This window comes from Staurois parvus, unplaced genomic scaffold (assembly GCF_062004578.1).
Source record: "Staurois parvus isolate SC_StPar_1 unplaced genomic scaffold, SC_StPar_1.0 ptg001185l, whole genome shotgun sequence".
NCBI lineage: Eukaryota > Metazoa > Chordata > Amphibia > Anura > Ranidae > Staurois > Staurois parvus.
The window spans coordinates 376,036-400,000 of NW_028318981.1; the positions used below are offsets into that span (position 1 = coordinate 376,036).

The 23,965-nt window shown below is 48.5% G+C and overlaps 1 protein-coding gene across 1 annotated transcript in view; it reads left to right on the forward strand.

Annotated features, from left to right (window-relative positions):
- Positions 1-5,022: 5,022 nt before the first annotated feature.
- LOC149438513 (whey acidic protein-like) overlaps positions 5,023-23,965 on the forward strand; it is a 28,283-nt gene continuing 9,340 nt past the window's right edge. Inside the window, exons 1-2 of the mRNA XM_089659767.1 lie at positions 5,023-5,251; positions 21,825-21,977. Of these exons, the coding sequence (XP_089515893.1) occupies positions 5,161-5,251; positions 21,825-21,977 (244 nt within the window). The 5' untranslated portion in view covers positions 5,023-5,160. The remainder of the gene's footprint in view (positions 5,252-21,824; positions 21,978-23,965) is intronic.

Sequence of the window (23,965 nt, forward strand, 5' to 3'; positions counted from 1 at the left end):
CAGCCCCGAAACCTGACAGATCTAGAGGAGATCTATGTGGAGGAGGGGGCCAAAATCCCTGTTGCAGTGCAAACCTGGTCAAGAACTACAGGAAACGTCTGACCTCTGTAATTGCAAACAAAGGCTTCTGTACCAAATATTAACACTGATTTTCTCAGGTGTTCAAATACTTATGTTCAGTACAGGGGTGGACTGACCATTTGGAAACTCGGGCACTGCCCGAGGGCCCGGGGTCAGTAGGGGACCCCATGAGATGCCCCTGGTACCTTTTTCATAAGCTTTTTTGAGTTTGGGCAAGGACACAGGGGCCCCATGATCCCCTATTGCCTGGGGGCCTCATGAGTTGTCAGTCCGCCCCTGGTTCAGCAGTGCAAGACAAATACATTCTTTACAAATCATACAATGTGATTTCCTGAATTTTTTAAAAAAATTCTGTCTCTCAGAGTGGGAATGCACCTACAATGTGAATGTCAGACCCCTCCATGATTTCTAAGTGGGAGAACTTGCAAAATCACAGGGTGTTCAAATACTTCTGTTCCTCACTGTACACGGTTGAAATGCGTTTTTATTACAAAATATATGAAAATTATTTCTTAAAATACATTTCAAATATACTGTATGTCTTTAAAAATACAAATCTACATTTTTTGGAATACATTTATAAATATATGTTAAAATGACTTTTTTATATGTTAAAAAAATCTGAAGAATATATTTAAAAATATATATATTTTTAAAAATATATATTTTTTAAAATATATTCTTCAGATTTTTTTTAACATATAAAAAAAAGTAATTTTACTACCCAGGAAATGCAAATTTACTAGACACCCCTAAAATACAGGACAGTAACAACAATACAATGCAATCCCTGTCCCCTTCCTGGAAACCAAAATAAAGGGGGTCTGGAGAAAGGCAGTGAAGATTACAACATGTCATGAAATGTTCAGATGTAAGAAAAGGTATCTAGGACAGAATGCAATCCAGATGTGCTCATTGAAAGGGCCCCATGAGATGTCCCTGGTACCTTTTTCATAGGCTTTTGAGTTTGGGCAAGGACACAGGGGCCCCATGATCCCCTATTGCCCGGGGGCCCCATGAGTTGTCAGTCTGTCCCTGGCTCCATCTACAAAGATTCTGGGAGGAATAAGGCAGTTAAATGTCAACCAGGTCTTACTGATCACATAGGGACAGAAAGGCCCAGTCCCTCCACCCAACAGAACCAGTTTCAGTAGTATCATGAGTCCAAACCTTCAGTTTTAATACCTGTTCAGAGGACATACAATACATTCTATCCAGTAAACTGCCCATATCACCCCGAACAGACTGTAATACTGAATCACCTATATTACAGAGTCTTCTTCTATCCTAGAGGCCCATCAGTGATCAATCCACTCTGATGCTCAATCTGCCCATCTGCCACAGGGTCTCAACTCTTCTCCTTTGCACTCTCAATGGTCAATAGTGGAAGGATCCACAATGAGAACACTTCATAATGGCATGCTAGGCAGGTGGAGCTGGGAACACAAGAGCAGATATCCCACTGGCAGAGACCTTGAGGGACAGAAAAACTATGGGGAGGGGACCTAAACCTGCCTACATCCGCACAAACAGAATTACATGGGCCCCATGGCCTGTTGGTTCCAATGGAAGAGAGTGTACCCAAGCGACTGCCTGAGGCTGCCATAAGTGCAGCAACCCACAGAAAGGAATTAATGTGTAGCACCCTCCTAAATAGGTTGCTAGGATGATTGGATACATTGTGTTCTTTTTGGCTGCTTTCTTAATCAGTGAAGCCATTTTTGATTGCGTTAGACTGTTCTGGGCTTCATTTGCTGCAGGTTTCATTGCTTCCCCCTGCCTTCCGGAGGATTCTAAACTGTAGTGGGCTGGAAAAGGCAAATCAGCAGTCTGAATATGTATGCTGTTTCTGCCAATCCCTGGGGGAGGGTGCCCAGTAGGTGGCTTAGGGAGTACATAAATATAGTCTTGGGCGTGGGGCAGCTCTGTTCTTGTCCAGGAGGAGAAGTTCCCAATCTGAAGGGATGCTGCCCTACTAGGCTGCCCAACTAAAGTTCTACATGCGCTCATGCAGCTATGCTAGATCTGGGGTCAATTTTTCCTGATAACCTTTGGGACTACTTAAGGGACTTCGGTGGGGATTTGGTCTGGAGAGATCATGGAAGAAATGTCTGGCTGATATTGGAAGGAAGCGTCCACGTATCCAAGGACATTGTGAGTAGAGTCCTGTGTTTTGTATCCTAGTGACTTCTTACTGTTACTATCCCTTGTGCACCAGTGCGGGTGTTTTTTTGTAACAGGTGCAATCCTTACAGTATCCCCTTGCTGATCATTCCCTTGGCTGCTACTGCGGATTGTGCTAAGAAGCATTGACAAAGTGGAGAGCGCCCTCTTATCACTGTACAGTGGCACTAGAGTATCAAACAGCTCCCTGCACCCCATCCAAGTTTTTTCAGCAATAAATCTAAAAACAAACACAAACCCAAGACTGTTCATTGAGCCAGAAAGAGTGATCTAATGAAGACAGTGAGAACACTTCGTAATGGCATGGCAGGCAGGTGGAGCTGGGAACACAAGAGCAGATATCCCACTGGCACTGTCCTTGAGGGACAAAAAAAACTATGGGGTGGGATGGGGAGGGACCTAAACCTAAAGTGTGACTGCTGCAGATATCCCACTGGCACTGTCCTTGAGGGACAAAAAAAACTATGGGGAGGGACCTAAACCTAAAGAGTTACTGTTGCAGATATCCCACTGGCACTGTCCTTGAGGGACAAAAAAAACTATGGGGTGGGATGGGAGGGGGACCTAAACCTAAAGAGTGACTGTTGCTGTGTTCTTGGCTGCCACTACACTAACTTGGGAAAAGAACCCAGAGCAAATCAGCGGGTCCTTTCTGAAGTGAGAGTCAAAGAGAAGCAAACTAGGTCCCTATCGGTGGTAAGATTAGCTGAAGCTAAGTATAAGCTGAGGCTTCCTGCACCCAGGGGTTTAATTAAAGCACAGCTTCACCAAAGCACTTATTAACTACTTGTTGACCACAGATAGCCACTGGCAGCTTCACTGCGGCCGGCCAGTTCTGGGAGGGTGTCATATGATGTCCTCCCAGAACGTGCTCTCCTGCATGCCCCTACGGGCGCGCACCCGGCGATTTCCGTGATCGCTGTGTCCTGCGGACACAGCTGATCACGTGATATGGTAAAAGGCCAATCAAAGCAGCCTTTTACCATGTGATCAACTGTGTCCAATGACACAGCAGATCACCGGGAAATGCAATTGACGGTTATTGGCTGCACTTTCCTCATGCTGTCACAGCGTGAGGAAAGTACTGCCGATAACTGGCAATTGTCAGAGGAGGGATCGGCACTGATCATCAGGGCATGGATGATTGGTGCCCAGCAGTGCCACCCACCAGTGATGTCCACAAGTGCCCAGCAGTGCCACCCACCTGTGCCCAGCAGTGCCACCTACCTGTGCTCACCAGTGCCATCCACCAGTGCCCATTAGTGCAGCCCAGCAGTGCCATCCATCAGTGCCACCCAGCAGTGCCACCCATCAGTGCCCAGCAGTGTCGCCAGTCAGTGCCATCTGTCAGTACCCATCAGTGCCACTTATCAGTGCCCAGCAGTGCCACCCACCTGTGCCCAGCAGCTCCACCCACCTGGGCTCACCAGTGCCCATCAGTGCAGCCCAGCAGTGCCATCTATCAGTGCCCATCAGTGCCATCAGTCAGTGACCATTAGTGCCAACAATCAGCGCCCATCATCAGTACCAACTCATCAGTGCTGCCTATCAGTGCCCATCACTTCTGCTTATCAGTGCCCATAAATGCCCATCATCAGTTCCAGCTCATCAGTGCCACCTATCAGTGCCGCCTATCAGTGCTGCCTATCAGTGCCATTCAGTGCCATCTATCCGTGCCGTCTCATCAGTGCCACCTATCAGTGCCCATCAGGGCTGCCTATCAGTGCCCATCAGTGCTGCCTATCAGTGCAGCTTCATCAACGCACATCAGTGCCCATCATCAGTTCCAGCTCATCAGTGCCACCTATCAGTGCCGCCTATCAGAGCCCATCAGTACTGCCTATCAGTGCCGTTCAGTGCCACCTATCCATGCCATCTCATTATTGCCACCTATCAGTGCCCATCAGTGCTGCCTATCAGTGCCCATCAGTGCTGCCTATCAGTGCAGCCTCATCAGTGCACATCAGTGAAGGGGAAAAATTACCTGTTTGCAAAATGTTATAATAGAAACAACTTTCAAATTTTTTGTTCTTTTTTTGTTTATAGCGGAAAAAATAAAACACCCAGCGGTGAGTGAATACCACCAAAAGGAAGCTCTATTTGTGTGAAAACAATGCTATTAATGTCATATGGGTACAGTGTTGCATGACCGCACAATTGTCATTCAAAGTGTGACAGCGCTGAAAGCTGGAAATTGGCCTGGGCAGGAAGGGGGTATAAGTGCCCGGTAGGCGAGGGGTTAAGCAAAAAGCTTTGTCCAGATGAACAATAAACAATTCAGATCATTGAAGAACTATTCAGGAATAGGAAGATCCCAGTCTGTGGAACCAAGGTCTTCATTGGGTCGCAAGTGCCAAGATGAACATGATAGCGAACGTCATGTAGAAGATCAGCGTCCGTTCTCTATCATCTCCTTCACTCGCCCATCTGCCCAAACTGGCGAACATATCATGAAAGGACCATTCTTTTTATTGTCGCCCTAAATTACATCAATTCCCAATAAAATGTTGCTGTTCCTCCCTTATAAAAAGTTCAAATTAAAAAAAAAATTCCTAGAAAGCACTTGCTGAAACATGTGTTGCAAAACATGCAAATCAAGAATCCTTGTTTGTGAGGCAACCAGAGGTAGGTTGGTTATGAGTATTAGGGACTGACGTGTGGCACACCCCTCTAGTTCCTCATGTGTCATACATGTCACAGGTGTACATTGGAATACAGGCTTTAAGGCATGTAAGGGATCAGGCTCTGGTGAGATGGGTGTGATGTCACCAAAGATACAAGATTGTTATGAAATTGGGGAAAACCATAAAACATGATGAGAGGTTTCTGGCTCAGCCCTGAACGCTCTTCCTTCTAGGAAAGAGATATAAAAAGCATCCACACAACGGAGGAAGAATGTATTCCATCCAGACTGCAAACATGAGACTGGCGGGACGGACCCTATGTATCCTTCTGGGGGCGCTACTGCTCCAAGTGGTGACTGCAGGTATGTGATAACGGCCATTACTCCATACTCATACTCCTTGACCTTTCCGCTGCCTTTGATACAGTCGACCACCCACTCCTCCTCAGTAAACTCCACTCCATCGGTCTCCATGACTCTGCTCTCTCCTGGTTCTCCTCTTACCTTTCTCAGCGCACTTTCAGTGTCACATACAACTCCTCCTCCTCCGCTCCTCTTCCCCTTTCTGTTGGGGTTCCCCAAGGTTCTGTCCTGGGCCCCTCCTTTTCTCTCTCAATACCTCCTCCCTGGGCCAACTGTTAACCTCCCATGGCTTCCAATACCACCTCTATGCTGATGACACCCAGATCTATCTGTCCACTCCCCAGCTCACCCCCTCAATCTTCTCACGTATCACAAATCTACTAAGCAACATATCAGCATGGATGTCACATCACTACCTTAAACTCAATCTTTCAAAAACTGAGCTTGTAATATTACCTCCCCCCCGATCCCACACTCATGACTTTACCATTAAGATCAACAGCACAACCATTGGTCCTTCCCCTCATGCCAGCGTGCTAGGCATAATCCTAGACTCTGACCTCTCCTTTGGGCCCCACATCCACTCACTGGCTAAATGCTGCCTCCACCTCCAGAACATTTCCAAAATCCGCCCCTTCCTGACCAATGACACCACAAAACAACTTATCCACGCCTTGGTTATATCCCGCCTCGATTACTGCAACTCCCTCCTCACTGGTCTACCATTACACAGGCTATCCCCCCTTCAGTCTATTATGAATGCTACTGCTAGACTCATACACCTTATCGACCGATCAGCGACTGCCGCTAGACTCATACACCTTACCGACCGATCAGTGACTGCTGCTAGACTCCTCCACCTTACCAACTGATCAGTGACTGCTGCTAGACTCATACACCTTACCAACCAATCAGCGACTGCTGCTAGACTCATACACCTTACCGACCAATCAGCGACTGCCGCTAGACTCATACACCTTACCGACCGATCAGTGACTGCTGCTAGACTCCTCCACCTTACCAACTGATCAGTGACTGCTGCTAGACTCATACACCTTACCAACCGATCATTGACTGCTGCTAGACACATACACCTTACCAACTGATCAGCGACTGCTGCTAGACTCATACACCTTACCAACTGATCAGCGACTACTGCTAGACTCATACACCTTACCAACCGATCAGCGACTGCTGCTAGACTCATACAGCTTACAAACCGATCAGCGACTGCCGCTAGACTCATACACCTTACCATCCGATCAGCGACTGCTGCTAGACTCATACACCTTACCATCCGATCAGCGACTGCTGCTAGACTCATACGCCTTACCAACTGATCAGCGACTGCTGCTAGACTCATACACCTTACAAACCGATCAGCGACTGCCGCTAGACTCATACACCTTACCTTCCGATCAGCGACTGCTGCTAGACTCATACGCCTTACCAACTGATCAGCGACTGCTGCTAGTCTCATACACCTTACCAACCGATCAGTGACTGCTGCTAGACTAATACACCTTACCGACCGACTAGCGACTGCCGCTAGACCAGTGTTTCTCAACTCCAGTCCTCATGGACCCCAAACAGGTCATGTTTTCAGGATTTCCCTCAGATGAAACAGCTGTGGTAATTACTAAGGCAGTGAAACTGATCAAATCACCTGTGCAAAATAATGGAAATCCTGAAAACATGACCTGTTGGGGGTCCATGAGGACTGGAGTTGAGAAACACTGCACTAGACTCATACACCTTACCATCTGATCAGCGACTGCTGCTAGACTCATACGCCTTACCAACTGATCAGCGACTGCTGCTAGACTCATACACCTTACCATCCAATCAGCGACTGCTGCTAGACTCATACACCTTACCATCCAATCAGCGACTGCTGCTAGACTCATACACCTTACCAACCGATCAGCGACTGCTGCTAGACTCATACACCTTACCAACTGATCAGTGACTGCCCCTCTCTGCCAATCCCTTCACTGGCTTCCACTTACCCAACATATAAAATTCAAAATACTAACCACAGCTTACAAAGCCATCCACAACACTGCCCCTAGCTATATCGCCAACCTCATCCACAGATACCGCCCAAATCGCCCACTCCGCTCCTCCCATGATATCCTCCTCTCTAGCTCCCTCATCACCTCCTCCCACACTCGCCTCAAGAACTTCTCCAGAGCCTCTCCCATCCTCTGGAACTCCCTACCACAGCATGTCCGGTCAGCCCCCACGCTGTCTGCCTTTTGGCGATCTTTGAAAACTCACTTATTCAGGGAAGCCTACCCCACCTCCACCTAAGAACTGTACTTGAATCACCTCCGCCAGATCATCCCCCGCAGCTATCACCTCCCCCTTCCTTTAGATTGTAAGCTCCACGAGCAAGGCCCTCACATTCCTTCTGTACTGAAATGTAATTGTACTGTCTCCCTTATATTGTAAAGCGCTGCGCAAACTGTTGGCGCTATATAAATCCTGTATAATAATAATGTGATAATGTGCTAAGGTTACTATATATTTCTATAGCTCTGACATATACCGGAGTGCTGTGCAGAGAACACTGAGCCAGTCACATCAGTCTCTGTACCAGAGGAGCTTACACTCTAATGTCCTCCCCCCCACAATCACACACTATTATTATTATAATACATTCATATAGCTCTGACATATACCGTAGAGATGTAAAGAAAACATTGAGCCAGTCACATCAGTCTCTGTACCAGAGGCGCTTACACTCTAATGTCCTCCCACAGTCACATCAGTCTCTGCACCAGAGGAGCTTACACTCTGCACCAGAGAGGTTGTGCTGCAGGTGCTCTCCCTCTCCAGGCACTAGGGGGCCAGGCCTGCTCGCCTGGCCCCAGAAACATGGCCTCTTCTGGGCTAGGCTCAGACCATGCTCCCCCTGAGGGACCCAGCTTGCCTTCCCATACTTTACCAGCACCTGAAGACCTTGGCTGTGGCCCTAAAAGTGGGGAATCCCTCCCTGTCTTTAGAGAGCGGGTTGCTGATTATCTGGTGAGAATCGCAAAGGAGGAGGAAAAGTTGGTGAGTCTGAAAACTGACTACAAGAAAAAGAAAGTTCTCCATGACAAGTCATGGAGCAGCAAGAGGCAGAGCATGAAGCCGGAGATGAAGGGTTTGGAGGACGCCATTAAGAAGCAGCAGAATCTGGTAAAGACGCTGAAGGAGAAGAGCGGAGCTTTCAGAGAAAAGTTCCGGAATGAGGAGAGGTTCAGGAAGATGAAGGGAGACTCCGGTAAGGATCCAGCATCGGCGGTGGCAGTACGGGTGGAGAGTGAGGAGGGGGTCCTGGATGCTGCCCCTGCTATCCCATCCACCTCAGGATCTGCTTCCCTGGAGGAAATGTCAGCCTCTGCCCCCCTCCCTCCACAGCAAGCTGGAGGAACAGCACAGGAGGTAGAGGAATATGGTGGAGGGCTGCTAAAGTACATTGAGGAATTGGAGTCTTCCCTAATTGGAAGAACTTTCCGTTTTTCTGAGGACTCTGAGGATGAAGATGACGGTGAGGACTCTGTACCTGGTCCTGTAAAGGAGAAAAAAACAGAAAAGCCGCGCTTTATTAAAAGTGCCATTTTGGACTCCAGTGTGGACAGCCATGTGCACTGCAGTGTTTTGGAGGGAAATCCTCCTGTGTGTGCACAGAGCTCTGCAGGGAAGATGGCTGCTGTGCCTGCAGGACTGCACTCTGCTGGGACTGAGGACTCTGATACCAGGAACCCTGTGACTGTGGACTCTGCTGGGGGGAAGGTAAAGGGGGGATCTGACACACTTGCTGGACAACCTCTGCTGATGGCTGCAAATGCAGCAGAAAATGGTGGGAGGGAAATTGTCAGCAGCACTCTGAAAGGGGTTGCTGAAACCCAGGGGAGAGTGACCAGGAGTGGAAGGCTTTTGCCTAAGAGGAGTATGTTGGGGGAGGGGGAGACAGGAGCATCTGGTGTGAGTGGGTCTGCTGGGAGCAGTAGTGCCACGAGTGAAAGGAAACATATGGATGATAAGAGTGCTTGCAATGCTGGAAAGGGGAATGCCTGTGTGTTGGTGGATGGAGGGACTGCTGCTGCCTCTGATGGTGGTCTGCAGAGCGGGGGCTCTGAGGTTCCTGCAACCAATGGGCGGGGTGCAGCTTTAAGGTCCACTACATCTAATGCTGCAAATAAGACCTATGCTGGGGCTCTGGCTGGGAGGAGGGGGTCACATCATGTTGTCAGCTCTGGGGGGAGGTCTGCTGCAGGTCTGCCATCTGCACCCCTGTCCTTCAGGAGGAGGAATTTGGTGCAGCTCAGATGGGAAGGTGGGGGTGCTCCCCCGGTCAGGATGTCGGTGGTGGACAGGATTTTGGAGATGGGGTTTAGGGCGGATGACATCTTCGCCTTGATCAGCCCTGTAGGATCCTATGAATATGATCTGTCCTTTGTGCGCCCCGAGTCTCTGGATATATTCTGGGAGAAGTATGAACACATGTATAAGGGTCTGCCGGAGTGGAGGGGACTCGTCCCAAAGGTTGTCTCACGCCAACCTCTAGTGAAGACGGTCACCATTCTAGTACGGAATGAGTCCATTCCTTCGGCTGACTTGGCTGTCTGGCTGAGGAGATTTGGGGAGCTACTTGCACCCCTGAAGAAGATTGTGGATGAGAGAGGGATATGGACTGGTGGGTGGTCGGTGCAGATGAGGTTGTATGTGTGTGGGAATGTGGTCCAGCATCTGCCCTCCTCAGCCTTCATTGGGAAGGACAGGATTGTGGTGTTCTACCCTGGACAGCCCAAGCTCTGCAATAAGTGCGGTTCTCGGGGTCACTTCGCCTCCTCATGTCCAGAGATGAAGTGCTCCCTATGTCAGGATCTGGGGCACCTGGCTAAGGATTGTAATATCATCAGGTGCAATCTGTGTGATAAGGTTGGCCATTCGTACAACCGGTGCCCTGAGGCCACGCACAACCAGTCAGCTTTGGTGGAAGAGTTTTTTCGTCTGGACATGGAGGAGGCAGAGGAGAGGGAGGCTGTGCCAGGAGTCCCCAATGTCTCTGTCCCTGTGGTCCCAGTGTCTGATGGTCCCTCTAATGTGTCATCTCCGTGTGTTGTGCCCCCTGAGTCAGTGTCCGTGGATGTTGTGTCTGATCCTCCTGTGTCAGTTTCCCCAGAGGTAGTGGGGGCTGTGGAGGGAACTGGACCAATGTGTATGGTTGCACCGACCCCCCCTCCCCGGCGTCAGAGGGTCAGAGCGCGTGAGGCGCTGGGGGGTGGAGTGAATGATGGTGGGGGTGTTGGGGTGAAGGTTGGGGGGACTGCTGTGGTGAGTGGAGAGAGTGGGGTGGATGATGTTGTTGGTGATGGTGGAAGGGAAGGGGAGGGGGCTTTGCGGTCCGGTTTATCAAATGATGATATGGAGTGGTTGGAGGCAAAAAGGAAGTCTGGGAAGAAGAAGCGGAAGAAGGATGTGCCTGTACCTGACCCTGGGAGGGTGGAGGTGTCAAACACATTTGAAGTGTTATCTGAGGTGGAGGATGAGGGATCTTCAGGGGATGAGTCTCTGGTTTCCATGGAGGAGGAAACACAGAGGACTATGAAGCGTGTAGGGTCTCCAAGTAGGGTGGGGGGTAAGCAGGCTAAGAAACGGGTACCTCGATCATCTTGATGGCGGTTCCCACTCCTTTGAAGGTGGCGACCATTAATGTCGCCAGCATAAAATCAGTAAGCGCTCGTAACATGGCCTTTTTTTTGCTCAGCAGGTTTGATGCTGACATTTTCTTTTTGCAAGAGACCAGGTTGTCCAGTTTGGGGGATGTTCATATGGCGAAGAAGGAGTGGAGGCGCGGCCCCTCCTTCTGGTCTCTTGCGGCCGAGCCTTACACTGGAGTTGCGGTACTTTTTTCCGGCATGGTAACCTGTCGGCGGATTATTGAGGTAGAAATGGGGAGATGCATGGTCTTAGACGTCTCCATGGGGGGGCAGGACCTGCGCCTGATTAACATCTATGGGCCCCAGACAAAATGGGACAGGAAATGCCTCTTCATGAAGATCAAGCCTTTCCTTTTTACAGCCCAGCAAGTTGTCTTCGGTGGTGACTTTAACACCGTCACTAGGACTAAGGACAGGAGAGGGACCGGAGTCAGGCTGGACTGTGACGGGTTTTTTTTAAACAAAATAGCTAGAGAGGCAGGTCTGGTTGATGTGCACATTCATTGCTGCCCAGACGACACGGGATTCACTTTTCAGAGAGGTTCCAGTCAGAGTAGAATAGATAGGTTTTTTTTAAAGGGGAACTCCGCCTTCTCGGCACCAGTGTGTCAGGCGGTAGAGTTTTCCGATCACTGTATTCTGTCTGTGACTCTGAGTGGCCCCGATACACCACCTAAGGGGAGGGGTACCTGGAAGCTGAATTCGGCACTCCTGGACGATGAGAAGGTGAGTCAATCCTTTGAGGATTTTTTTCAGGCACAGGTATCAATCATGGACGTTTGCAGCAGTAAGTCCGAGTGGTGGGAGCTTACAAAACGAAGGATCGTTGGGTTTTTCAAGGCCATAGGAAGGAATAAACAGCTTGATAAGTATGTCACCTACCAGCGTCTGCGGAGGAAGCTCGATCGGCTTGTCTCGAATAATGGAGATCCAGAAGCGATCTCTGAGGTCAAACTCTTGCTCAGGCAGTGTCAATATGACAGGCATGCCTCTTTGGTTCTGGAAAGGGATTATGGGAAATATCACTCGCCCGACCCTTACCAGAACTGCAAACAAGGTAGAGCAGTTAAGTCAGTTGTAGGCCTGGTTGACAGTACGGGTTCCCTGACAAAGTCCAAGTCAGGGATCCTGGAAACCTCCAGGTCATATTATGCTGACCTCCTGGGTAGGAGGGACCTCGATCGAGCGAGCATGTCGGGTTTTCTGGACTCTACTCCAGGACTGGGAAATGGCAGTTCTCTTGTGAGTTTGACAGAGGACATCACGGCAGATGAGGTGGTGAAAGCTATTGATCAGCTTGCCATGAAGAAGTCGCCTGGGCCAGACGGATTGACAGCCGAGTTTTATAAGCACTTTAAGGTGACTCTGGCCCCATATTTGGTGGAGGTGTTTAATGGCTGTCTGAGAGAGGGTTCGCTCTCTCCCTCCATGCGACAATCTGCAGTGATTCTTCTGTCAAAGGGTAAGGATTCCTCGAGAATTGAGAATTGGCGGCCCATTAGCCTTCTCAATGTTGATAGGAAGATATTGGCAAAAATTATTTTCTGGCGTTTATCTTCTGTTGCGGGCAATTTACTTTCTCGCCATCAGCACTGTTCGGTTCAGGGAAGAAGCACTTTTTCAGCGGTGTTAGCTGTCCGGGAGGCCCTGGAGCGGTGCAGGGCTGCAGGCTGGGGAAAGTTCCTGCTGGCATTGGATCAGGCCAAAGCTTTTGATCGAGTCAATCATGAGTATCTATGGCTGCTTCTTGGCAAGTATGGCCTGGAGGGGGGCTTTATCGATTGGCTAAAGACCTTATACAGAGGGGCTGAAAGCTTCATGCTTGTGAATGGTTGGATTGGACGACCCTTTGAGGTTGGCTCAGGTGTGCGTCAGGGGTGTCCTTTGAGTCCTCTGCTATATGCGTTTGTAATCGATCCCTTCATTCGGAGGTTAGAGAGCGGACCGTTGTGTGGAGTTCCTTTGGGCATTCCTGGGGGGCCCCCTCTGAGGGTCGTGGCCTATGCTGATGACGTGTCTGTTTTCATCTCCGGGACGCAGGAGGCAGAGGAGGTGGTCTCGGTGATGGAACAGTATGCTGAGGCATCTGGCTCAAAGATCAATCAGGATAAGAGTGAGGTTTTCTGGATGGGAGAGGAAGGCGAAGGCTTTACCCTTCCGGACGCCTTCCCAGAGCCCCAGCAGGAAATTAAAGTATTAGGCATCAGATTTGGTCCCGGTGATTACGGCCTTGCAAATTGGGTAAGCAGGCTACAAGATGCCGATGCCAAGGTGGCCAGCTGGAAGGATTGGAAACTCTCTTACAGGGAAAGGATTGACCTGATTAAAACTTACCTGATCCCGGTATTTCTGTATGTCAGCTTTGTCTGTGTTTTGCCAGTGTCTCTCTATGCGAGGATCTACAGTTGTTTCTTCCAGCTGTTATGGGGGCACAAACTGAACCTCATTAAGAGGTCTGTAACCTACCTTCCCAGGCGGATGGGTGGCCTAGGTATGGTCAACCCGGTGGTTTTCTTTTCTCTGATGTTTTTGAAACATAATTTTGGTAGCATGCTGGCAGAGGAACCGCCTGGGTGGGTTGGTATTTTACAGTCCTGGTTTAGGCCTTTTCTACGGAGCTGGGAGAATGGTGGGCCGGTGAAAAGCCTGAGGGTCCAACATGGTAAGCTCCCGGCTTATGTTGCCCCGTGTCTGAAAATGCTTCGGCAATGGCGAGTGACGGCGGAGGAAATTAAATCTCTTCCTAGGAAGGCCCTGGAGAGTAGGGTTGTTGAATCTGCCTTTAGCGAGCCATTGGCCTTGAGGGATTGCCCAGGCCCGGTTATGAGGGAGGGTCTGCGTTTGATGAATCTGGAGAGAATCCCTTTAAAGTTTCGGGATTTGGCCTGGCTCTCGTTCCATGGCAGACTCTATGTGAAGGGCAACCTGAAGCATCGCTCTGCGGAGAACCGTGGTTGTCCAAGAGTGGAGTGCGGTGGGGTGGAGGAGACGATGGACCATTTCTTGCTTCAGTGCCCCTTCAATATAGAAGTCTACAAGCGGGTGGGTGGGGCTCTGGGGATCCCTTTCCTTTCCCGCTTGAGTTACGCGGAGTGGTCTTACGGTGCCTTTCAGACTCACCGGGATTTTGATTTTGAGACACTTTTTCTAGTTAGCTTAGTAGTCCGTTACTACACGTGGAATGCACGGTGTCAGGTTTCCATTCGCAAAAAAGTCCTTCCTGTCGAGGTGGTGGTGAACAATATTCTGGGTGAGGTTGGGAAGATTCGGGGTCTTGAGAAGGACAGGTGGCGGCCGGGAGCCTGGACAAAGGCGTGGAGGAATGTCAGGTCCCTGTAGCTGCTGTCTGTCAGTCTCTGGGGGCGTGGCTTCTCTTTCTGTCCTTTCACGTCCCCTAGATTTTGTAACATCAGATTTTTGAAGAAAGGCTGCATGCATGGGATTGATGTTTGGGATGAATGTGTGGGATGAATGTATGGGATCAATGTGTGGGATCAGTGTATGGGGTGAATGTTTAATCGTTTCTTAGCCTGAGGGGTGTTTAGGTGACGGTCAGGATTTGTTATTTTGCTGAAGTAAGCTGGTTTTGTTTAAAAATACATATTTTTATTCTGTATATATGTAAATATGATTTTTATGATGTTTTTTGTTTGCAAGATTTTAATAAACAAAAAATTTACACTCTAATGTCCCCCCACAGTCACATCAGTCTCTGTACCAGAGGAGCTTACACTCTAATGTCCCCCCACAGTCACATCAGTCTCTGTACCAGAGGAGCTTACACTCTAATGTCCCCCCACAGTCACACACTATTATTATACATTCATATATCTCTGACATATACCGCAGAGATGTACAGAGAACACTGAGCCAGTCACATCAGTCTCTGTACCAGAGGCGCTTACACTCTAGCCCAGCCCGCACCCCCCCCCCATCCTCTCCATCACGACTAACAACGCCACCATCAATCCCACCCCACACGCCAAAGCCCTAAGTGTCACCCTGGACTCAAACCTTTCCTTCCAACCTCATGTCCAATCACTATCAAACTCATGCAGGCTCCACCTCCGCAACATCTCCAAGATACGTACATTCCTCACCCCAGACACCACCAAACAACTCGTACACTCCCTCATCATCTCACGCCTGGACTACTGCAACTCCCTTCTCACTGGCCTACCCAAACGAACGCTGTCCCCGCTCCAGACTATCCTGAACTCAGCGGCTAGACTCATCCACCTTACCAACTGCTCCACTTCGGCCACCCCGCTCTGCCAATCCCTCCACTGGCTCCACCCCCCTCTGTCATTCCCTCCACTGGCTCCACCCCCCTCTGTCATTCCCTCCACTGGCTCCACCCCCCTCTGTCATTCCCTCCACTGGCTCCACCCCCCTCTGTCATTCCCTCCACTGGCTCCACCCCCCTCTGTCATTCCCTCCACTGGCTCCTGATTGCCCAATGCATTAAAATAAAATTACTAACTCTGACATACAAAGCCATTCATAACGTTGCCCCAAACTACCTCACTGACCTGATACCCAAATACCACCCTACCCATGCCCTTCGCTTCTCACAAGACCTCCTACTCTCCAGCTCCCTGGTCTCCTCCTCCCACGCCCAACTGCAGGACTTCTCCAGGACTTCCCCCATCCTCTGGAACTCCCTACCCCAATCCATCAGACTGTCACCTACCCTCCTCACCTTGAGGCGCACCCTGAAAACCCATCTCTTCAGGGAAGCCTACCCCACCCTCACCTAACAGCCGTTCTCTTCCACTCCTCCTACCACTCCATCCCCCACAGCCACTTCCTCCTGTACCTCTACCCCCTCCCTCCTAGATTGTAAGCTCAAAAGAGCAGGGCCCTCATACCCCTCGTGTATTGTATTGTTACTGTATTGTCTTATGTACTGTCCCCCCACTTTAATGTACAGCGCTGAGCAAACCCTTTGGCGCTATATAAATACTGTTTAATAATAATAATTGTTAGGGTTAAATATTAGGGTTAGAGTTAAGGGCTAGGGTTAAAAGTTAGTGTTAAGAGCTAGAGCTAGTGTTAAATATTAGGGTTAGATATTAGGTTTAGGGGAGAGGGTTAAAAGTTAGGGTTAAGAGTTAAGACTATGGTTAAATATTAGGGTTAGGGTTAGTGTTTAGAGTTAGGGTTAGGGCTAGGGTTAAATATTAGGGTTAGTGTTAAATATTAGGGCTATGGTTAAATATTAGGGTTAGGATTAGTGTTTAGAGTTAGGGTTAGGGCTAGGGTTAAATATTAGGGTTATGGTTAAATATTAGGGTTAGGGTTCGCTTTAAGGGTTAGGACTAGGGTTAAATATTAGGGTTAGGGTTAAATATTAGAGTTAGGGTTAGTGCTAGGGTTAAATATTAGGGCTATGGTTAAATATTAGGGTTAGGGTTAGTGTTTAGAGTTAGGGCTAGGGTTAAATATTAGGGTTAGGGTTAAATATTAGGGCTAGGGTTAAATATTAGGGCTATGTTAGGGTTAGTGTTTAGAGTTTGGGTTAGGGCTAGGGTTAAATATTAGGGTTAGGGTTAAATATTAGAGTTAGGGTTAGTGCTAGGGTTAAATATTAGGGCTATGGTTAAATATTAGGGTTAGGGTTAGTGTTTAGAGTTAGGGCTAGGGTTAAATATTAGGGTTAGGGTTAAATATTAGGGCTAGGGTTAAATATTAGGGCTATGTTAGGGTTAGTGTTTAGAGTTTGGGTTAGGGCTAGGGTTAAATATTAGGGTTAGGGTTAAATATTAGGGCTATGTTAGGGTTAGGGTTAGTGTTTAGAGTTAGGGTTAGGGCTAGGGTTAAATATTAGGGTTAGGGTTAAATATTAGTGTTAGGGTTAGTGTTTAGAGTTAGGGTTAGGGCTAGGGTTAAATATTAGGGTTAGGGTTAAATATTAGAGTTAGGGCTAGATATTAGGGCTAGGGTTAAATATTAAGCTTAGGGTTAAATATTAGGGTTAGGGTTAAATATTAGGGTTAGGGCTAGGGTTAACTATTAAGGTTAAGATTTAGGTTTAGGGCTAGGGTTATGGTTAGGGCTAGGGTTAAATGTTAGAGTTAGGGCTAAGGGCAAGGGTTAGAGTTAAATGTTAGGGCTAATGGTTAGAGTTAAATGTTAGGGTTAATGGTTAGAGGTAAATGTTAGGGTTAATGGTTAGAGGTAAATGTTAGGGTTAGGGGTTAGGGTTAAATGTTAGTGTTAAGGTTAAATATTAGTGCTAGGGCTAAGGGCAAATGTTCGGGTTTACATTAAGGGCTAAGGTTAAATATTAGGGTTAGAGTTAGCGTTAGGGTTAAGGGTTAGGGGCGAGGGTTACCAGTTAGGGTTAAGAGCTAGGGTTAGGGTTAAATATTAGGGTTAGGGTTAAGGGTTAGGGTTAACTATTAGGGTTAGAGTTAAGGGTTAAGAACCCTAATGACTATCGCTAACCCCAACTCTAACCCTAAACCTAACATTTAACCCTAACATGCGACTTTGGACACATTATTATTATTATTATTATTATACAGTATTTATAAAGCGCCAATAGTTCGCTCAGCGCTGTACATTACAGAGGGGGACAGAACATGTGACAGAACAATACCAATACAATGCAAAACATGAGGGGATCGAGGGCCCTGCTCTTTCCAGCTTACAATCTAGGAGGGAGGGGATGGTGGTACAGGAGGAGATAGCTGTGGGGGATGGAGTGGTAGGAAGAGTGGAGGAGGTCGGCTAGTTAGCAGGGGGTGGGGTAGGCTTCCCTGAAGAGATGGGTTTTCAGGGTGCGCCTAAAGGAGAGGAGGGTAGGTGATAATCTGATGGGTTGGGGCAGAGAGTTCCAGAGGATGGATGACACCCTGGAGAAGTCCTGGAGGCGGGCATGGGAGGAGGAGACCTAGAGAGAAGGAGGTCTTGTGAGGAGCGGAGTGTGTGTGCTGGGCGGTACTTGGATATTAGGTCAGTGATGTAGTTCGGGGCAGTGTGGTGGACGGCTTTGTACGTCAGTGTTAGGATTTTGAATTTGATCCGTTGCGCAATCGGAAGCCAGTGGAGGGATTGGCAGAGGGGGGTGGTGGAGACGGAGCGGTTGGTGAGGAGAATGAGTCTGGCAGTCGTATTCAGGATGGACTGAAGCGGGGATAGCCAGCGGCGAGGCAGGCCAGTGAGGAGGGAGTTGCAGTAGTCGAGTCGTGATATCATGAGGGAGTGGATGAGCTGTTTAGTGGTTTCTGGGGTTAGGAACGTGCGGATTTTGGCGATGTTGTGGAGGTGGAGTCTGCACGAGTTTGTTAAAGATTGGACTTGGGGCTGAAAGGATAGGTTGGAGTCCAGAATAACGCCAAGTACTCTGGCCTGCGGGGCGGGTTTGATGGTGGCGTTGTTGGATGTGATGTAGAAATCAATGGGGGGTGGGGTCCGGGCTGGGGGGAAGACAAGAAACTCGGTTTTGGAGAGGTTCAGTTTAAGGAAGTGGAGCGACATCCAGTCTGATATGTCGCTCAGCAGGTGTGTGATTCGGGCTGAGACCAAGGGGGTGAGGTGGGGGGTTGAGAGATAGATTTGTGTGTCGTCGGCATAGAGGTGGTAGTTGAAGCCGTGAGAGTGTATGAGTTGGCCAAGGGAGGAGGTATAGATGGAGAAGAGAAGGGGCCCGAGGACAGAGCCTTGAGGGACCCCAACAGAGAGGGGGAGTGAGGGGGAGGTGGTAGCATTATAGGTAACGCTGAAGGAGCGTTGTGACAGGTAGGATGAGAGCCAGGAGAGAGCAGAATCTCTGAGGCCGAGGGAGTGTAGTTTTTTGAGGAGGAGGGGGTGGTCGACTGTGTCGAAGGCCGCAGAGAGGTCAAGGAGTAGGAGCACTGAATTATGGCCATTAGGTTTGGCGGTTAGCAGGTCGTTGGACAGTTTGAGTAAGGCGGGTAGAGTAGAGAGTTGAAGGTGGAGAAGAGTCAGCGAGGGTTGGAGGAGAGGGTCTTGATGAGGGTCAGGAAGTAGGCTTGTTTGGCTGCGTGGAGGGAGGAGGTGTAGGTGTGGAAGGCAGATGTGTAGCGGGTGAAGGCTTGTTGGGATTTGGTTTTGCGCCATAGTCTCTCCAGGGCACGACTGTGTCGTTTGAGGGTTTTGGTGTGATCAGTCTGCCAGGGCTGGAGCGGTCGGGGTCTGATGTTGCGTGTGGTTAAAGGCGCTAATGAGTCAAGGGCTGTTGAGAGCGCGTTGTTGTAGGCGGTCATAGCCAAGACAGGGCAGGACAGGGGGAGGATGCGGTCATGGAGTTGATCAGCTGCAGAGCGGAGGGAGGCAGGGTTAAGGTTGCGGAGGTTACGGCTGGTAGTAGTGTGACATTTGGAGGGGTAGGTGTTGGAGGACGAGGAGATAGAGAAGGTAATCAGGTTGTGGTCAGAGACACATAAAGGTTCCCGCACTACTTTGATGCTACTTGAGTGCCAGAGAGTGTAAAGTCGCATCAAAGTCGCACTACATGAACAGGACTGTCATACTTTCTTATTAGTCTCCCAAAAAAAACACAAATTGCAGTAAAAGACATGTTTTCACCAACACACCGCAAAACAAGCTGGAAATTAGCATCAGCCACGTCCTGTGTAGATGTGACCCTAGATTTATACATTTACATATCACTGACACTCCTCACAGATTTCCCATCAAGCACGAGGCAACAGTCACCCTCAGACAATCCGTCTAAAGGCAGGAAAACTAAGCAGCCACCTAGGGTAACTGCTGCCTAGGGCACAGCCATGGCCACTGGACTGGTGCCGAGAGAGGGGATTGGGGGGATTTGTGCTAGGAGGGGGGATTGGGAGGACTTGTGCTAGGAGAGGAGATGGGGGGGAATGTGTTAGAGGAGAGGATGGGGGGCTGTGCTAAGAGGAGGGATTGGGAGGGGTTGTGCTGGGGGGGGGATTTATGCTAGGAGGGGGGATTCAGGTGGAGAGGAAGAATTTATCCTGGGACGGGTAATTCGGGGGTTGGGCTAGGAGGTGAGATTGGTGGGATTTATACTAGGAGGGGGGATTTGGTTGCAAAGGAAGAGTTTATGCTGGGGAGGGTAATTTGGAGGGTGTTGGGCTAGGAGGTGTGATTGGGGGGATTTATACAAGGAGGGGGGATTTGGGTGGAGATGAAGAATTTATGATAAGAAGGATAATTTAGAGGGTGTTGGGCTAGGAGGTGAGATTGGGGGGGATTTCTGCTAGGAGGGGGGATTTGGGTGAAGAGGAAGAATTTAAGCTGGGAAGGGTAATTTGGGGGGTGTCGGGCTAGGAGGTGAGATTGGGGGGATTTATACTAGGAGGGGGGATTTGGGTGCGGAGAACAAATTTTTGCTGGGAAGGGTAATTTGGAGGGGGGTTGGGCTAGGGGGTGAGATTGGGGGGCATTTATTCTAGTAGGGGGGTTTTGGGTGGAGAGGAAGGAGTTATGCTGGGAAGGGTAATTTGGAAGGGGTTGGGCTAGGAGATGAGATTGGGGGGATTTCTGCTAGGAGGGAGGATTTGGGTGAAGAGGAAAAATTTATGTTGAGAAGGGTAATTTGGAGGGGGTTGGGCTAGGAGGTGAGATTGGGGGGGATTTCTGCTAGGAGGGAGGATTTGGGTGAAGAGGAAGAATTTATGTTGGGAAGGGTAATTTGGAGGGGGTCGGGCTAGGAGGTAAGATTGGGGGGGATTTATACTAGGAGGGGGGATTCGGGTGGAGATGAAGAATTTATGCTGGGAAGGGTAATTTGGAGTGGGTTGGGCTAGGAGGTGAGATTGGGGGGGATTTCTGCTAGAAGGGGGGATTTGGGTGAAGAGGAAGAATTTATGTTGGGAAGGGTAATTTGGAGGGGGTTGGGCTAGGAGGTGAGATTGGGGGGGATTTCTGCTAGGAGGGGGGATTTGGGTGAAGAGGAAGAATTTATGTATGGAAGGGTAATTTGGAGGGGGTTGGGCTAGGAGGTGAGATTGGGGGGGATTTCTGCTAGGAGGGGGGATTTGGGTGAAGAGGAAGAATTCATGTTGGGAAGAGTAATTTGGAGGGGGTCGGGCTAGGAGGTGAGATTGGGGGGATTTACACTAGGAGGGGAGATTTGGGTGGGGAGGAAGAATTTAGGCTAGGAAGGGTAATTTGGAGGGGGTTGGGCTAGGTTGGGCTAGGAGGTGAGATTGGGGGGATTTATACTAGGAGGGGGGATTAAGGTGGAGATGAAGAATTTATGATAAGAAGGGTAATTTAGAGGGTGTTGGGCTAGGAGGTGAGATTGGGGGGGATTTATACTAGGAGGGGGGATTCGGGTGGAGATGAAGAATTTATGCTGGGAAGGGTAATTTGGAGGGGGTTGGGCTAGGAGGTGAGATTGGGGGGGATTTCTGCTAGGAGGGGGGATTTGGGTGAAGAGGAAGAATTTATGTTGGGAAGGGTAATTTGGAGGGGGTTGGGCTAGGAGGTAAGATTGGGGGGATTTATACTAGGAGGGGGGTTTTGGGTGGAGAGGAAGGAGTTATGCTGGGAAGGGTAATTTGGAGGGGGTTGGGCTGGGAGATGAGATTGGGGGGATTTCTGCTAGGAGGGGGGTTCAGGTGATGAAGAATTTATGCTGGGAAAAGTAATTTGAAGGGGGTTGGGCTAGGAGGTGAGATTGGGAGGATTTCTGCTAGGAGGGGGGATTTGGGTGGGGAGGAAGAATTTAGGCTGGGAAGGGTAATTTGGAGGGGGTTGGGCTAGATTGGGCTAGGTTGGGCCCAACCCCCTCCAAATTTCCCTTCCCAGCCTAAATTCTTCCTTTTCACTGCTTAGTAAATGTGAGTATTCACAAGTCCATGTTGTCACGATGAGCAATAAAGATGTGTTTCCTTCTCCAGTGGACAAGAGGGGCTCGTGCCCCGCGGCTCCGGCCAGGCCTGCCAGCTGTAAACACATTAAAGCGCTCATCCAGTGCAATCAGGACTCTGACTGTATGGGGACGAAGAAGTGCTGCAACTCCCTCTGTAACAAGATGTGTAAAGAGCCTGAATGTAAGTAAGACACAGCACCTGTGGCACACAAATCCAAGTGACTGCCGAAGCCGCGGACCCTTACCCGAGGTTCACACCCAAGCGTTTTGCAGAAACGCAGTACAGTCCATTTAACATGATTTCCTATGGGACATGTTCACACCTGTGCGTTTTCACCCGGTGCGTTTTTTGTAAAGGGTAACCCTGGTCACACCGGATGCGAATTGGCATGCGATTTGCATGCCATGCAACTTGCAAATCGCATGCCTATTGTCTGCAATTAGTGCGGTTCTATCGGTGCCGTTCCGACTAGGTCGGAGCTGCACTGATTTCTAAAGTAGTACCTGCACTGCTTTTGGTGCGATTTGCATAGACATCTGTATCAGAAGTCTTGCAAATTTCCCCTGAAATCGGCGCATCACCCGACTTTGAAAACCTGTGATTTCACTGTAAGTCGCACGGTTTCATAGCAGCGTTTGAGGTGACTCAATGGCTCAAACACAACCTGCGTAGGTGTGAACCTATAGACTTCAATGGAAACGCTGCAGAAAAGCATGTATTACGTTATTGCTGCATGTTGCGTTTTAAATCTGCCTAGCAACAAGAAAAAGAAAAAAAAGCAAAACGCGGCAAAAACGCAATGCAGAAATGGCTCAAACGCAACCTGCATAGGTGTGAACCTATAGACTTCAATGGAAATGCTGCAGAAAAGCATGTATTACGTTTTTGCTGCATTTTGCATTTTAAATCTGCCTAGCAACAAGAAAAAGAAAAATGCAAAATGCTGCAAAAATGCAAAACGCAATGCAGAAATGGCTCAAACACAACCTGCAAAGGTTTGAACCTACCTAACCCTAGGTTCACAACTATGCGTTTTCTTCAGCGTTTTGCAGAAACGCAGTACAGTCCATTTAACGATTTCCTATGGAACAGGTTCACATCTCCACGTTTTCACACGGTGCGTTTTTTGGAAAGGGTCAGGGACTTTTTTTTAACACAAAAAGTTGCGTTTTTGGTTCTATAGACTTCAATGGAAACGCTGCAGAAAAGCATGTATTGTGTTTTTGCTGTGTTTTTGATTTTAAATCTGCCTAGCAACAAAAAAAAAATGGGGAAAAAACGCAAAACACATGAAAAACGTGGCAAAAAGGCAAGTGCAAAAACGCAAAATGCAATGCAAAACGCAATACAGAAATTGCTCAAACGCAACTGTATAGGTGTGAACCTAGCCTGTACCTAGGTTCACAGCTTGTGCGTTTTCACCCGGTGCGTTTTTTGGAAAGGGTCAGCCACTTTTTTAACACAAAAAGTTGCATTTTTGATTCTATAGACTTCAATGGAAACACTGCAGAAAAGCGTAGAGTGCATTTTTGTTGCATTTTTTATGCATTTCGCATTTTAAATCTGCCTAGCAACAAAAAATATGAAAAAAATGAGGAAAAAAATGCTAAACACATGAAAAACGTGGCAAAAACGTAAAAAAGCAAAATGCAATGCAGAAATGGCTCAAACACAACCTGCATAGGTGTGAACCTAGCCTATACCTAAGTGCACACCTATGCGTTTTCTGCAGCATTTTGCAGAAACGCAGTACAGTCCATTTAACACAATTTCCTATGGGACATGTTCACACCTGTGCGTTTTCACCCCGTGCGTTTTTTGGAAATGGTCAGGGACTTTTCTTTTTAAAAGGTTGCATTTTTGGTTCTATAGACTTCAATGGAAACGCTGCAGAAATGCATGTATTACGTTTTTGTTGTGTTTTTTATTAATTTTGTGTTTTAAATCTGCCTAGCAACAAGAAAAAGAAAAAAAACACAAAATTTATCAAAAACGCAATGCAGAAACGGCTCAAACGCAACCTGCTTGTATTGCGTTTTTGATGCATTTTGTGTTTCAAATCTACCTAGCAACAATAGGGGAAAAAATGGGGGGGAAAATACAAAACTCATAAAAATTGCGGCAAAAAAATGCAAAACGCAAAATGCGTTTTTGATGCATTTTGTGTT